This window comes from Gekko japonicus, unplaced genomic scaffold (assembly GCF_001447785.1).
Source record: "Gekko japonicus isolate JY-2015 unplaced genomic scaffold, Gekko_japonicus_V1.1 scaffold1469, whole genome shotgun sequence".
Lineage (NCBI taxonomy): Eukaryota > Metazoa > Chordata > Lepidosauria > Squamata > Gekkonidae > Gekko > Gekko japonicus.
The window spans coordinates 343,569-356,836 of record NW_015163133.1 but is presented as its reverse complement, the minus strand read 5'-3'; the positions used below and the strand labels follow the sequence as shown (position 1 = coordinate 356,836).

The window sequence follows — 13,268 nt, the reverse complement described above, 5'->3', positions numbered from 1 at the left end:
CTGCTCCGGAGCCCTCCTTCCTGAGCTAAGGCAAAAATGTGTGAGCCGGAGGCTAAAAAACTGTGAGCTAGCTCACACTAACTCAGCTTAGAGGGAACACTGGTGGTGAGGCAAAGCACCCGTTTCCACCCAAGGGGTAACATGAACACAAACAGGCCTATTCCAGCTTGCAGGTGCCAGTAATTGGGCCTTCCTGCCTCCATGGCTCTTATCACCTTCAAGGCCAGAGTCAGGAATGTGATAATTACCTCTTCTTCGGAACCTGCATCCCACGGGAGGGGAGTCAAGGAAGCAGGAGCAATGGAGAACACGTTTTGGCCTGTTTAGGCCTTCTTCAGAGTCAAACGCAATGAAGAACAAATTGGCTTATGCCATAATACAGCATGGATACAAAATGGACCAGAAAAGAATTGCTGTAAAAAATAAATAAAAAGCATGTGAAACTTTTGTCTATCAGCACTGCTGTTTGCTAAAGGGACAATTTTGCTGAGGACACTTTTGGCTTGAACTGAACAATCACTGAAAGGCACTTTCTGGACCAGAAGTAACTAAATTAATTTTATTTATTTATTACTTTTGAATTAAGTTTCAATATTGTAGACTGTATGGGTTAATATTTTTTTTGCTTTTAGATTATTATCCGTGAAATATCACTTGGCATATGATTGGACCTTGGGACGCCTCGTTTATACTTTTATTCTATGCCTAGTAATTTCACTTTGGAAGCAAGTCAATTTGTTTTCTGAGTATAATATAGGCATTGTTTATTTATTCATTTTATTATATTCATTTATTTATTTATATTTATACCTTCGGCTTATATACCGCCCTGACCCCAAAGGGTTTCTGGGTGGTTTACATAGTGGTTCTAATCAACCAATTAACCTAACTAGGGCCACATTATCTACAGGGTGGTGACTGCCTACCATATGTATTTAATTTCACATGTTTTTAATTTTTTTACAGCAATTCTTTTCTGGTCCATTTCATATCCACGCTGTATAATTGTATTGTATTATGGTATAAGCCAATTTGTTCCTCATTGTGTTTGACCTCCGAAGAAGGCCTAAACAGGCTGAAATGCGTCCGGTCAAGTCCACTGGCCCTCGTGTGTATGATTTTGGAATTTTTATATGAGGTGTAACTGGGCCCCTACATGTTTTTTAATTCTTCACAAATAAATACATGTATTTTTATATATTATATATATTAAGTTTTAATTGTTGACTCTCTACTCTGTTCGATTGACCTTTTCAAGGTTCTTGATCCTACGTTTCAGGGTTAAGCTTTGTTCATGGACTGGACTTGGAACCGTCATCTGGCACGGGACGGCTGATGTCTTGTGCACACCGGCTCTGGGAACCCATGAGGGGCAGGGTATGGGGTCCCTTAGGGTGGGGGGAAGGGCTTCCAAACCTTTCATGATATTCCAAGATAATCATTTGAAACCAGATTTGCCTCAAACCTGATGTTATTTTGTTAAGTTTGAGAAATGCCGGGCGATTTGATTCCATTGCATGTGTTTCTTTCTATGACAACAGGAATAACTAGCAGTTGTAGGTATCTGCTAAGGTCTTTCCTAATAAAAGAGTTATGTCTTATTTCAGTGAAAGTCATTAACTCACTGAAAGTTTATTTTTTATTTTATCTTATTTATTTATCTTTAGATTTCTATCCCACCCTACCCCGAAGGCTCAGGGCAGCTAACAAGGGCACAAAGAGCCAAGATTAAAACAATAAAAGCACATAATATAAAACAGTTTACTGTTGGTTCTGCTGGTAATGATCAAATACTTAGACTGACCCTATCTTGTCGTACTAAATCTCTCTTAGTGAGTTTTATCTGACATAGATTCGATGAGGTCTTTGTTGCCTCTTAGCTAAGAAGGAGAATTCTCATGATGTTGCATGGTGCAAACCCTTCACCGGATACGAACACGTCACAGCTGAATCGGCCATTCTAAAAATTCAGAGATAAAGGACTACCTCACGTCTACTCATTTCTTTCCTTCAATAGCTTCTGTACCTTTACTATTGAGGCTGAGGACATTCTTCCCTGACAGCCTATCCAGCCACTTCACACAACCACCTGAGGGGACACATTCTTCAATGGACTCAGTAGACTTCCTCCCTAACCCAAAATCAGATGTAGAGAGAGAGAGAGAGAGAGAGTCCCTCATTCCTTTGATGCTAGAAGAGCACTACTTTTATGCTTGGGACATGGCAGCCCCTTTCAGGGAAAACCCTGCTTTCCCCCCGGTCACTGTGGCCCCAAGGAAAGTCAGTCTTTTTGCAGCATTTGAGCAACTGGGTATTGAATACCATTAAGCTGAGCTACAGAGTGGCTCATAAACCTCTATGAAGAACTATCAGAGCATGTTCCACCAGAGCCATAGCAACATCCAGTGTCTTTAGTAGAAACATTTTTGTACCTGATCCGGTGCATGAGCCATCCCGTAGCACAGCTTAATAGTATTCACTACACCAGGAGAGTACTGAAAGACATTCCATTTGAGATAAGAACAAAAAGAAGGAAATACAGAGACTTGGTTTTATTTCTACAAAAGCACAACGTCTGCTACAGATGGCTAACATGTTGTTGATCCTGACAGTCCTCTGTGTTGTTAGAATGTCCTTATTATAACAATATCAGACTATTTTATCTTCAATCTTATCTAGCTATCCAAAGCACGGCCACTTACAGTTTTTTCCTGTAACAGAAGCACCTGCTGCATTAAAAAAAAAAGACACTCACAAAAATACTGATTTTGTGTTTGGGATGCAAAAAATGTCACATGGAGCAAAAAAAGCCCTCTGAGCCCCCCCCCCCCCAACAGAAGTGCTCTAGACAAGATTCCGCCCTTCCCTCTTTTCACAAAAACTTGGCCTGATAACATTCCACAGAAGTGGAGTCAGTTATTCAAGGGGATCTACTCAAAAGAAACATTCTGTCCCCTATGAAAGTGCACATCTAGGCTCTTGGGCGTTTGTCACAGGTACTGAGTGTTATGAAAGATACTGGTCAATGTCATCAACTTGGGGAGGGGGGGTACTTCCCCAAGACCTGTTGGATTTTGGCTTGGGGCAGTAAACACACCCGAGATACAATTTACGTTTTTCACAGAAATCGCAAACAGGGATTAGCCAAATATGGACCCAGGAGACGGTAAAAGTAAGAGGAAGTGAAAATGTTAAGGAAGGCATCTTCAGAACTCTCAACCTTCCCCATTTAACGTCTGTAAATATGTATTGCATAAAGAGACACTGAATGTAACTTGGAAAACAAAATAATAGTAATAAACAGACAATAATAAAAGATAACTTACTGCAGGCTTGATGCCTGTGAGAAATCTCCCCATCACAAACCCCCCTGATCTGGGGGAAAAGTCATAAGGCTGGAAACATGGCAACGATTTGCCAGATGGCATCAGTGGAGGCCTTCGACCTTCTAACTCAATCTGGCCCAGCAAACAAGAAATCTTTAGGAAATGGGGGGGGGGAGAGGGAGAGGGAGAGAGAGATGACAATGCAAAAGTTAAACCTAGTTTATTCTGTCAACTCTGTGCAACTTCCCCCCCACATTTAAAGTAAAGCACCTTCTTTCGTGCACCGCAAGTGCCAGCTTTAATCTCAACAACAGCCGTTTCTATGCAATATTTTCTTCTTAGTATTTACAGGAAAACATGAAGGAAAGGAAAGTGGTATCAGGGGCTGACTGGCAGTTTTTATTGGTGCAATGAAGGAGGAGGAGGAGGAGATTGGATTTCTACCCCGCCCTTCGCTCAAAGTCTTAGAGCGGCTCACAAACTCCTTTCCCTTCCCCTCCCCACAACGAAGACCCTGGGAGGTGGGTGGGGCCGAGAGAGCTCTTGACAGAAACGGCTCTTTTTCAAGGACAGCTCTTATCAGAACTATGGCTTGCCCGAGGCCATCCAGCCAGGTGCAAGTGGAGGAGTGGGGAATCAAACCCGGTTCTTCCAGATTAGAGGCTGCGCACTTAACCACGACACCAAACTGGCTCACAAGAGTTTTCAGAATGGAATGATTTGTTGCAATAAGTTTTAGACAAAAATAATGTTTATTGACAAGCTGTGCTCAGCTCTCCACACTCAGGCGGCCATTCAGGATGACAGCCAATAGGGTGTAGTGGAGTGCTGGACTGTGATCAGAGAGACATAGGGGAAGGGGGGGGGAGGACCTCCATCAACTTTGTTGAAATAGCCCCTCATTAAAAGAAAAGTTGCTCCAGGGCCCCTCCAGGATTAGGGGCCCTGAAGCTTAAGCTTCATGAGTTTCACAGTAGATCCATCCCTGCCTCCTTCCACTGCCACAAGTGCAGACTGTCCTCCTGCAGTGTGTCGTGGGCAGTGATGACACCACCGGGCCCCTGCCCGAATTGGCAGCGCAACCAGAGTTCCCGGCACCACCAGAACTGGAAGCGGGCCCCTCTGACTCCTCGGGAGTTGACGGCTTGCCACCCCGGACCCCGAGTCAGCAACCCCCCCCACACCTGGTCCAGCAGCAGTTGAGGAGGTGCCGGTGCAAGCAGAAAGCCCCACCTGATTCACCTCCGCAGGTGGCTCGGCGGAGGGAGCAGCTCTGCAGGGACTTAGCCACCTGCCGGCGAGACGCATGCTTGTGGGGAAGGCAGGTGCTGAGCCCTCTGAGTACTGACAGGAGCTGCGCCACTGCTAAGGGAAGCACTGCCAGAGGCCCACAGAGCTCCCGCTCGGGGTTGGGCTCTAATGTGGAAGCAACGAGTCGCATCCATGCCTGACCTCGCTCCTGCTTGGACTCCTCCTGCTTTGGACAACCACCCTCTTGGACTCTCGACTCGGCTCCTGTTCTGTCTCTTCTGGCGATGACCCCCGGCCCAGATCTGACTCCTCGCCCGGCCCAACCCACAATGCAGTGGCATTTCAGAAGTACACCTTAAACACATTTTCCCTGACCTTTTACCAATTTCTCTGACTTGCCCTGACCTATTTCCATTTCCCTGACTTGGATGAGAGACCATCTTTCTAGAAAATGGGAACCCTGACTGAAGAAAGCCAGCCCCCCCCCCCACCTTCCCTTGAACGTTTCTGGCTTCTTCTTCCCAGGCCTACCAACTCTGTGCAGAAGAAGGCCCTAAACTTAAATTCATAAAAGAAAACAAAACGCAGCACACAACCTTTTCAAAAAACTGCATAGATACCTGCATAGTGTTCACAGTAGACCCCTTGGCTCCTGACTGCACCATCAACTGTAAATTGTTTTCTGGGAAACGCCGGTGAAGCCCAAGAGGCATGCAGGCCTGGAATATTCAGAGAACAGAACAAGAACCAGTCATCTTTTAAGCCATCATATTGTTTTTTTGGAAAAACTGGACTTGGATACCGGATCTTATTTCTTTGTGTATTTGATTTAACACCCCCCCCCCCCCGCCCTCCCCGACAAAGCAGGCTCAGGGTGGCCGACACACCCAATGTTATCATACAAGACTAAAGCAGTAAAATCATAAACCGGTCGTAAGGTGCTACAATTATACGATGGCAAAATCACTGTCCTCCAGCCAGCCTTAAAAAACAGAGCCACAGTGGGATGTAGCCAGCCATAAAAGTGAGGCTGGTGTCTGGCCCCATGCATGTTATTCACGAACATGGACGTAGATGTTCAACACCTGCACAGGGACAGGCCGCCAAGAATGTATTGCAGGGCCACAGGTTCCTCGGTCGATGTTGCGCTATTAGATGTGGTGCCTCAACCAAATGCTTGGTGGAAGGGCTCCGTCTTGCAGGCCCCGCAGGATTGTAGTAAATCCTGCAGGGCCCTGATGTCCTCCGGGAGCTCATTCCATCAAAGCGGGGCCACTACTGAGACAGCTCTAGCCCTAGTTGGGGTCGGTCTGGCATCTTTCGGGCTGGGGGAACAAGGAGGTTTTGTGACCCTGACTGTACTACTCTCTGGGGAACATGTGGGGAAAGGTAGGCAGGCCCCTGGCCACGTAGGGCTTGATAGGTAACAGCCAGCCACCTTGAAGCGATCCTGGTATGCTACAGGTAGCCAGTGCAGTGCTTTCAGAGCAGGCTGAATGTGCTCCCTCAAAGGGAGACCCAATAACAGCCTGGCCACCGCATTCTGCAGCAGCTGCAGCGTCCGGATTTGGAACAAGGGTAGCCCCACGTAGAGAGCATTATGGTAGTCCAATCTCAAAGTGACCAGTGTGTGGATCACCATTGCCAAGTTACTGCATTCGAGGAAGGGAACCAATTACCTAATCAGTCGAAGATGATAAAAGGCCGACTTGGCAGTGGCTGCTACCTGCAGGGAGGGCAGGGTAGAAATTAAACACGTAAATAAATAACCTGAGATGTTGGCACCAGTGGCTCCCCACTGAAGGTCAGGAGTGGGATCCATAACCCCAGACTGCCATGACTCTTCGTCGGATTCAATTTCAGTTGGCTCAGCCGAAGCCATCCAGCTACGGCTTGTAGTGCCAGGTCCAGATCTTCCGGTCTGGAGTCGGACTGGCCACCCAACAACAGATAGAGCTGGGTGTCATCGGCATACTGGCCTTCAGGCAATCTGGGCAAGGGGACGCATACAGATGTTGAATAACAGCGGGGAGAGAACAGTCCATTGTCGCACTCCACAAACCAGCGGCTGCCTTTGGGACAGCTGTTCCCCTAGTGCCATCCTCTGTCCCCGACCTTGAAGGAAAGAGGACAGCCACCGCAAGGCAAGCCCCTGAATCCAAGCGTCAGCAAGGCAGTGGATCAGTAGCTGATGGTCGACTGTATCGAATGCTGCCGACAGGTCTAACAGCAATTGTACTGCTGACCAGCCCCGATCCAAATGCCTTTGGAGGTCATCCGTGAGGGCGACCAGTACCATCTCTGTCCCATGGCCTGGGAGAAAGCTAGACTAGAATGGGTCTAGTATAGCAGCGTCATCCAGAAAACTCTGCAACTGAATTGCCACTGCCCTCTCAATAATCTTGCCTAGGTAGGGCATGTTGGAGACCGGCTGATAAGTTGCCAATTTTTCTGGGTCCAGAGATGATTTCTTTAGGAGAGGGCGAACCACTGCTTCCTTAAGTGCCCCAGGGAAAGTTCTTTCAGAGGGACTTGTTGACAATCCATTAGTTTAGTTTTGTTACAATTGATCTCCAAATGATTTAAATTAAAATACAGGCCAAATTGATTTAGCGCCCTTTTCAAGCCGACTGGCGTCCTGGATAGTAGCACCGTATCATCCGCATACAGTAAAGCTAGCAGATGTCGATCAGCTAAAGTGGGCGGGTGGGTATCTACCAATCCCAGATAGCCAATTAAATCATTAGTGTATATGGCAAAAAGGGAAGGGGCCAATACACAGCCTTGTTTGACCCCTTTATTAGATGGAATAGGGTTAGAGAGGAGGCCCTGTTTATTGCATCTAACCCTAGTCTCGGCATCTGAGTATAGTGCCTGTATCAGAAATAGGAGTCTCCTATCAATTGAGGTAATCTCTAGCTTCTTCCAAAGTTTTTCTCTAGAGATGGAGTCAAAAGCTGACTTCAGGTCTATAAATGCTGCATAAAGGGATACTATTTTATTAGACACATATTTATCAGATGGGATAAAATAAAGGTATGACCTAAAGTAGATCGCCCTTCCCTGAAGCCTGCTTGTTCATCCATTAAAATATTTTCTTGAGTTATCCAGCTTAGTAGTTTCTCTAGTAAATGGCTGGCATAGAGGCTGATAGACCAATCATTGGCTGGATCCTCCCTCCGCCCTGCTTTAAAAATAGATATGATGATGGCTTGTCTCCAATCTCTTGGGATATTGCCCGTTGCATCTATATAAGTAAATACTTGGGCCAAGAGGGAGGCCCACCAGTTTGCATTATCCTTAAGTAGATTCGAAGGTATTAAATCTGGGCCCGGTGCCTTTCCTTTGAGTCTTACCAATCAATGATTCGATCTCTTTGATGGTCACAGGAAGCCATGCCAGCAGATCTGAAGGACCCTCTTGATTCTGTGAGTACCCTCTTGTATAGTGAGTACTCTGATACCCACTATACAAAAGAATGCCTCCCAGTCCGCAGGAGAAATAAAAGAGTCAAGAGGTGAAACATTCTTAGACGAGTGATTCGCTATCAAGTTCCAAGACTGAGTAGAAGTCTCCTCATTAGAGGATTCCTCGCTTTTTTTTTTTAATGTCACCAACTTTTTATAGCTGTTCTTTAGATGTAAAAGTTGATGTTGGGCACATACGATGTCAGATCCCACTGAGTTCTTATAGACTTTATAGGCATCCTTAAGGGCTCTTTTTGCTTTTTGGCAATCTTTGTCAAACCATCGCTTAGAAACATTCTCTGAGACCCTTCTTTGCAGGGAAGCATCGTGTACCAGGGGAGGTCCTAAAAGCTGGATGATATACTCCAAAGGAATCAATGGATTTCTATCAAAGGGGCCATCTATAATTGCTGCTCTCCACTTGCGAACTTCCTCCTCTTCCAGAATCCCTTTCATCCTCCGTGTGAGATGTTCTGACCATTCGGCATGGCAGCCCATTTGTCGATCTGTTATCAGATTTGGTCCAGGCTCAATAATGGGGGGGATCTGATTGGATGTGAAAGCCAACTCAAGTTTGAGAGGAAAATGGTCGCTGTCAAACTCTGGTAAGATCTGGAGATATACAATCTTGTGCAGTAAATAAGGACTGACTATAAAGTAGTCAATGGTACTACCAACTTGCTATAAAAGTAATTTCTCCCGGGCAATCACCTGTTATGGAGCCGTTTAAAATGCATAAGTCAAATTTCCTTGTCAGGTTTAATAGGCAAGCACCTGCAAAGTTGGCTGAGTGGCGTTGATAATGAGTACGGTTGTATATGCAGCTTCTTCAGCATATATAAAGAATCTAAACTTTTCTGTTCGAGTCACATCATTAGGGCCAAGTCTGGTGTTAAAATCTCCACCTATCAGGATCATATCTATTGAAGTGTCAATTTGAAGATCTTCGATAAAAGAATCTAGTTCAATCCAACTTTTGAGTATGTCAGTTTGTTTCTGCTGGGGAGGTATATATACATTTAATACCAGAAAAGATTCTGTGTTAGAATGAAGGATAACTGCCATCACTCCTGGGTTCAGACTATCAAGTTGAACACATTCAGCTTTGAGTGCCGTGGAAATTAAAATTTCCAGACCCCCTTTTAGCCTTCCTGGGCCTGCTCCTGGTTTAGCCTTTTTTGAGAAGGTGCAGTATCCGTTGATTAAAAGTTCATCAGCTGACCATGTCTCTTGGAGAAGCAAAGTATCATAGTTCTCATGAAAAATGGGATTATCTACACTTCTGATACGGGCCCATCCTGCTATATTCCAGGTGACAATTTTTAAATGACCTGGTTTTGCTGGCTTGTGCTGGCTTGGCCGTCATGCATGCCCCTGTTACCTGGTTGGTAAAATTAGTTTTTGCTTCAATTCCAGATGATTCTTCTATGATCCCGCATAAAATTGGATCATCTGAGGGAATAATCAGATTTCTATGAAAATTCCCTTTCTTAATCAATATTGTTGGTTCTAATACTGGGTTACACAAAGAAGCTGGCACTGGGTGGTTAGTTGTACTAGAGTCAGTACCCGAGAGATTAGTTGCCGGAGACTGTCTTATGTCCTTCAAAGTTGATATCAGGGACTCCAAATGGCTTAAGATGGATTCTTGTTCAGAAGGAGGTAGAGTTGCATATGAGAAGAGCAGATTAGCCTCAATGTCCTCCTCCATCCCAAATGGGTCCTTACCTCCCAGTGAGCTTGTTCTTCTGGAACGGGAGTGTTCGTAATCCATTAGTTCTTGAGTATTACTGGGAAGCTTCTCTTTAGGCTCCTGTTTATGATCCAACACATTCAAAGGTGAAGGTAAGTTGGTAGGGACTGGTAAATCAGGAATTGTTGCCGGTTTCCGGGAGTCCTTAAATGCCCCTAAGGGTTCTGTAGTTCTTTCATTTCAGTTTTTTAGAGTCCTCAATTGTTTCCTCACATCAAAATTTGGAAATAATCCAAGGATTGGAACAGTTTTAAAGTGTCTTTGTAGTCAAATACCCACCGACCCCAATTTGGGGGTAAGAGGAAACATAAGAGAGGGGATTCTTTTTGAGTGGAAATGTAAAAGATAACGTCCTTTTTTGGGGGGGGCAAAGGGGAATTTTTTATTTGCATTTCTATAAAACTACAACAGAAATTGGGGAGGGAGAATCTGCCATCTATAGGAGAAAGTAAAAAGAACCTAACTAAAAACCCAAGAATGGAGGTTTTACAATGCTTAAAACATAGTTGTTACTCTTATACAGTTACTTTGAAACATGAAGAGTGCCCGCCAATCATCGCTTCTGCTGACAAAACCAGCTTATCTGACTGAATAGAAAGTAATTCCAAAGCTATAACACACATAATCACAGCCCTTAAGAAATTAGCATCTCCTTTTACGCTTTACTCCCCCCCCCCATAGACAAGATCTTTAAAACCAATGTTCCCTCAGTAAGAACATTACAACACGTTTTTCTTCTTCCGTCTTTGATGTATCTTCTTTCTTCAATTTTCTTTTAGTTTTTATATGTCCGGATTCATGATATAAACCAAGTTCCTTTTTTCCAGGGACATCTTCGCTTTCTTAAACGTCTTCGATCAAAAGAGTCTTTCCTTTTGTTGCATTAACAACACGCTCATTGGAGATTCCAACCTTTCTCTTAGCAAGCAGATCTTGTAAAGTTGGGGTAGCGAGTCCTTTACTCCAGAAAACCGCTTTTCGATCAGCTTTCCAATCCAGCCACAAAGAACTAAACTTTAGAGTCTCCTTACCATTCATACGTCTATGATCAACGTACTGTCCCTTTAAAGGTGTAGCTGCTTTTAGTACAGATCCAGGTCGCTTCTCACTTTAGCCACCAGAGGGCCCACAATTCACTTTAAAGACAGAGTCTATGGTTAGGTCACGTGACCTAACTTTCCACTGTTCTCCTTCCTGAAGAAAGCATTGATCCCGCCTCCCTCTTTGCATCTCGTCGCCATCTTTTGGGGATGTTTACATCAGCCGAGAAAGAATGCCAAAGTCTCTAAGGTCTGTTTAAACGCTCAGCTTTCTTTCAGAAAAACTCTCCGCTACAATCCATCACCACGATTTGATCAGTCCCTCCATCCTTGCTTTTGCATTTGCTTAAAACGTCGGGAGATAGGGTGTCCCCTCCCCCCCTCCGTTTATACGCTTATAGTAGAGGGACTTCACTTCTAGTGTCTCGTTTCAACGGCAACTCACTCATCAATCCTTGAATCGATCCACCAGGTCCTAAGAGGGCCCCTGGGATCACGCCAGGCAGAGAAAATCGCTAAACCTCCAAATGCTTGTCCCGGTGGTCGCTTCTAATCCAGTACTGGGAATCAGGGCATGACCTTCAGGGCAGAGAGTAGCCCCCCTGTACCGGCTGCCGGCCGGAGGTAGGGCTCTCCAAAGCCCCCTGGCTAGAAGCCCATTGTCTATGGGCTCCATGGGGGAGCGTGCACAATCACGCTCCCTCCTAATCCCCAATTCATGGCACATGTCTCTCAGAGGAACCAAGAGACGCCGCCATCGTTTAAAGCGCCAAAACCAGAACTAAAAGATAACGTCCTTGTCTAAAAAAACCACTCAATCTTTCCATCCTGATAATGTCAATATCTGTTGCAGAGAGCCTGGTAATATTAGACAAATGGTGAACAACTCTCCCCTTTGTATTCAAATCAATTAGTCGTCCTTTCCATGGGAACACATTTATGACCACTGCATAAGGATTATAAACCATTGAAATGGAGTCATTCCTATTAGTCTCCAAAGTTTTATTGCTTTTAACGGAGTGAGTGTGCAAAGACAAATGCTCTTTATCTGTAATGTTGCTTGGCTTCTCTGGGGAAGATGGTTTAACCCAATTCAGGAGTAAAGACATCGTTTCTTGCTGTGAAAATATTTTCTTTAAAGATTCTGCCACTAAGTAAGTTTGTTGTGCTAAAAGCTCTAGCCCCTCCCAAGTATGTGAGGTTTGTTTTTTGCAGGAGCAGTGTTCCCTCTAAGCTGAGTTAGTGTGAGCTAGCTCACAGTTTTCTAGCCTCTGGCTCACACATTTTTGTCTTAGTTCAGGAAGGATGGCTCCAGAGCAAACTAATTTATGCAGTAGCCAAATCAATCGCTCACAACTGTAATGCCAGTAGCTCACAAAGTAGAATTTTTGCTCACAAAACCCCACAGCTTAGAAGAGAAGAAGAGAAGAGATTGGATTTATACCCCGCCCTTCACTACCCAAAGGTGTCTCAGAGCGGCTTACAAACTCCTTTCCCTTCCCCTCCCCACAACAGACACCCTGTGAGGTGGGTGGGGCTGAGAGAACTCTGACACAAACTGCTCTTTTTCAAGGACAGCTGTGCCAGAGCTTGTGGCTGACCCAAGGTCACATCAGCAGGTGCATGTGGAGGAGTGGGGAATCAAACCCGGTTCTCCCAGATTAGAGTCCGCACACTTAACCACTACACCAAACTGGCTCTCACCAGTTAGAGGGAGCGTCGCTGAGGAGAGTTCTCGTTTTCTTCATTATCTACCTCCAGACATTCAAACTTGCTGTGCACAGGTATTGTAACATAATAATAATCTAGTTTGGTTTGTTTAAGTGCTGGAGAGAAAGTCTCCTCTTTGAAAGGGTAGGTCTTTTTCTGCCCCATACTAACTGAGTTAGAGCTGTAGAAAACTTATAAATGGCTTTATAAGTGGCTTTTCAATACTTTGTGAAAATTTAAGCCTCCATTTAAAATAAACTCCACAAAAGGACACTTGTTTAAAAACTTGGAACACTCCTATCAAGGTTAATTAATCCAATCAGGCTTTCCTGAGAAAGGTTTAGCTTATTTAAAAGCAGTCAGCTTCACGCTGATAAAAAGGCAATAATAAAAATTAAAATACCAAGTTCGTCAAATCCTTCAAGGTCTTTGCTCAACAGTAAAGTAAAAATGCTAAAAAGCTGATAAAAATATCTTAAATAGGGATGTGCATTTCGGGATCCCGAACCGAAAAAAAGCCGAAAATAACGTTTTTCGGCTTTTTTCGGCTTTTGCAATCCCGAAATGGCTTCCTATGCGTTTTTCCGAATCCCGAAAAAAAAATCCCGAAAAAATTCGGGAATCCCGAAAAAATTCGGGTCCATTATAACCAATGGGGCCATTGAAGTCAATGGCAAAAAACCTCTTGAAACTTTGCGGGGGGCTGGGGGGGAGGGGGGGA

General features: G+C 44.7%; 1 protein-coding gene across 1 annotated transcript in view; it reads right to left on the bottom strand.

Annotated features, from left to right (window-relative positions):
* POLR1A (polymerase (RNA) I polypeptide A) overlaps positions 1-13,268 on the bottom strand; it is an 81,608-nt gene that overhangs the window by 31,301 nt on the left and 37,039 nt on the right. Inside the window, exons 19-20 of the mRNA XM_015406947.1 lie at positions 5,198-5,296; positions 3,327-3,479 (exon numbers count right to left, since the gene is read on the bottom strand). Coding sequence (XP_015262433.1) covers positions 3,327-3,479; positions 5,198-5,296 — 252 coding nt within the window. The remainder of the gene's footprint in view (positions 1-3,326; positions 3,480-5,197; positions 5,297-13,268) is intronic.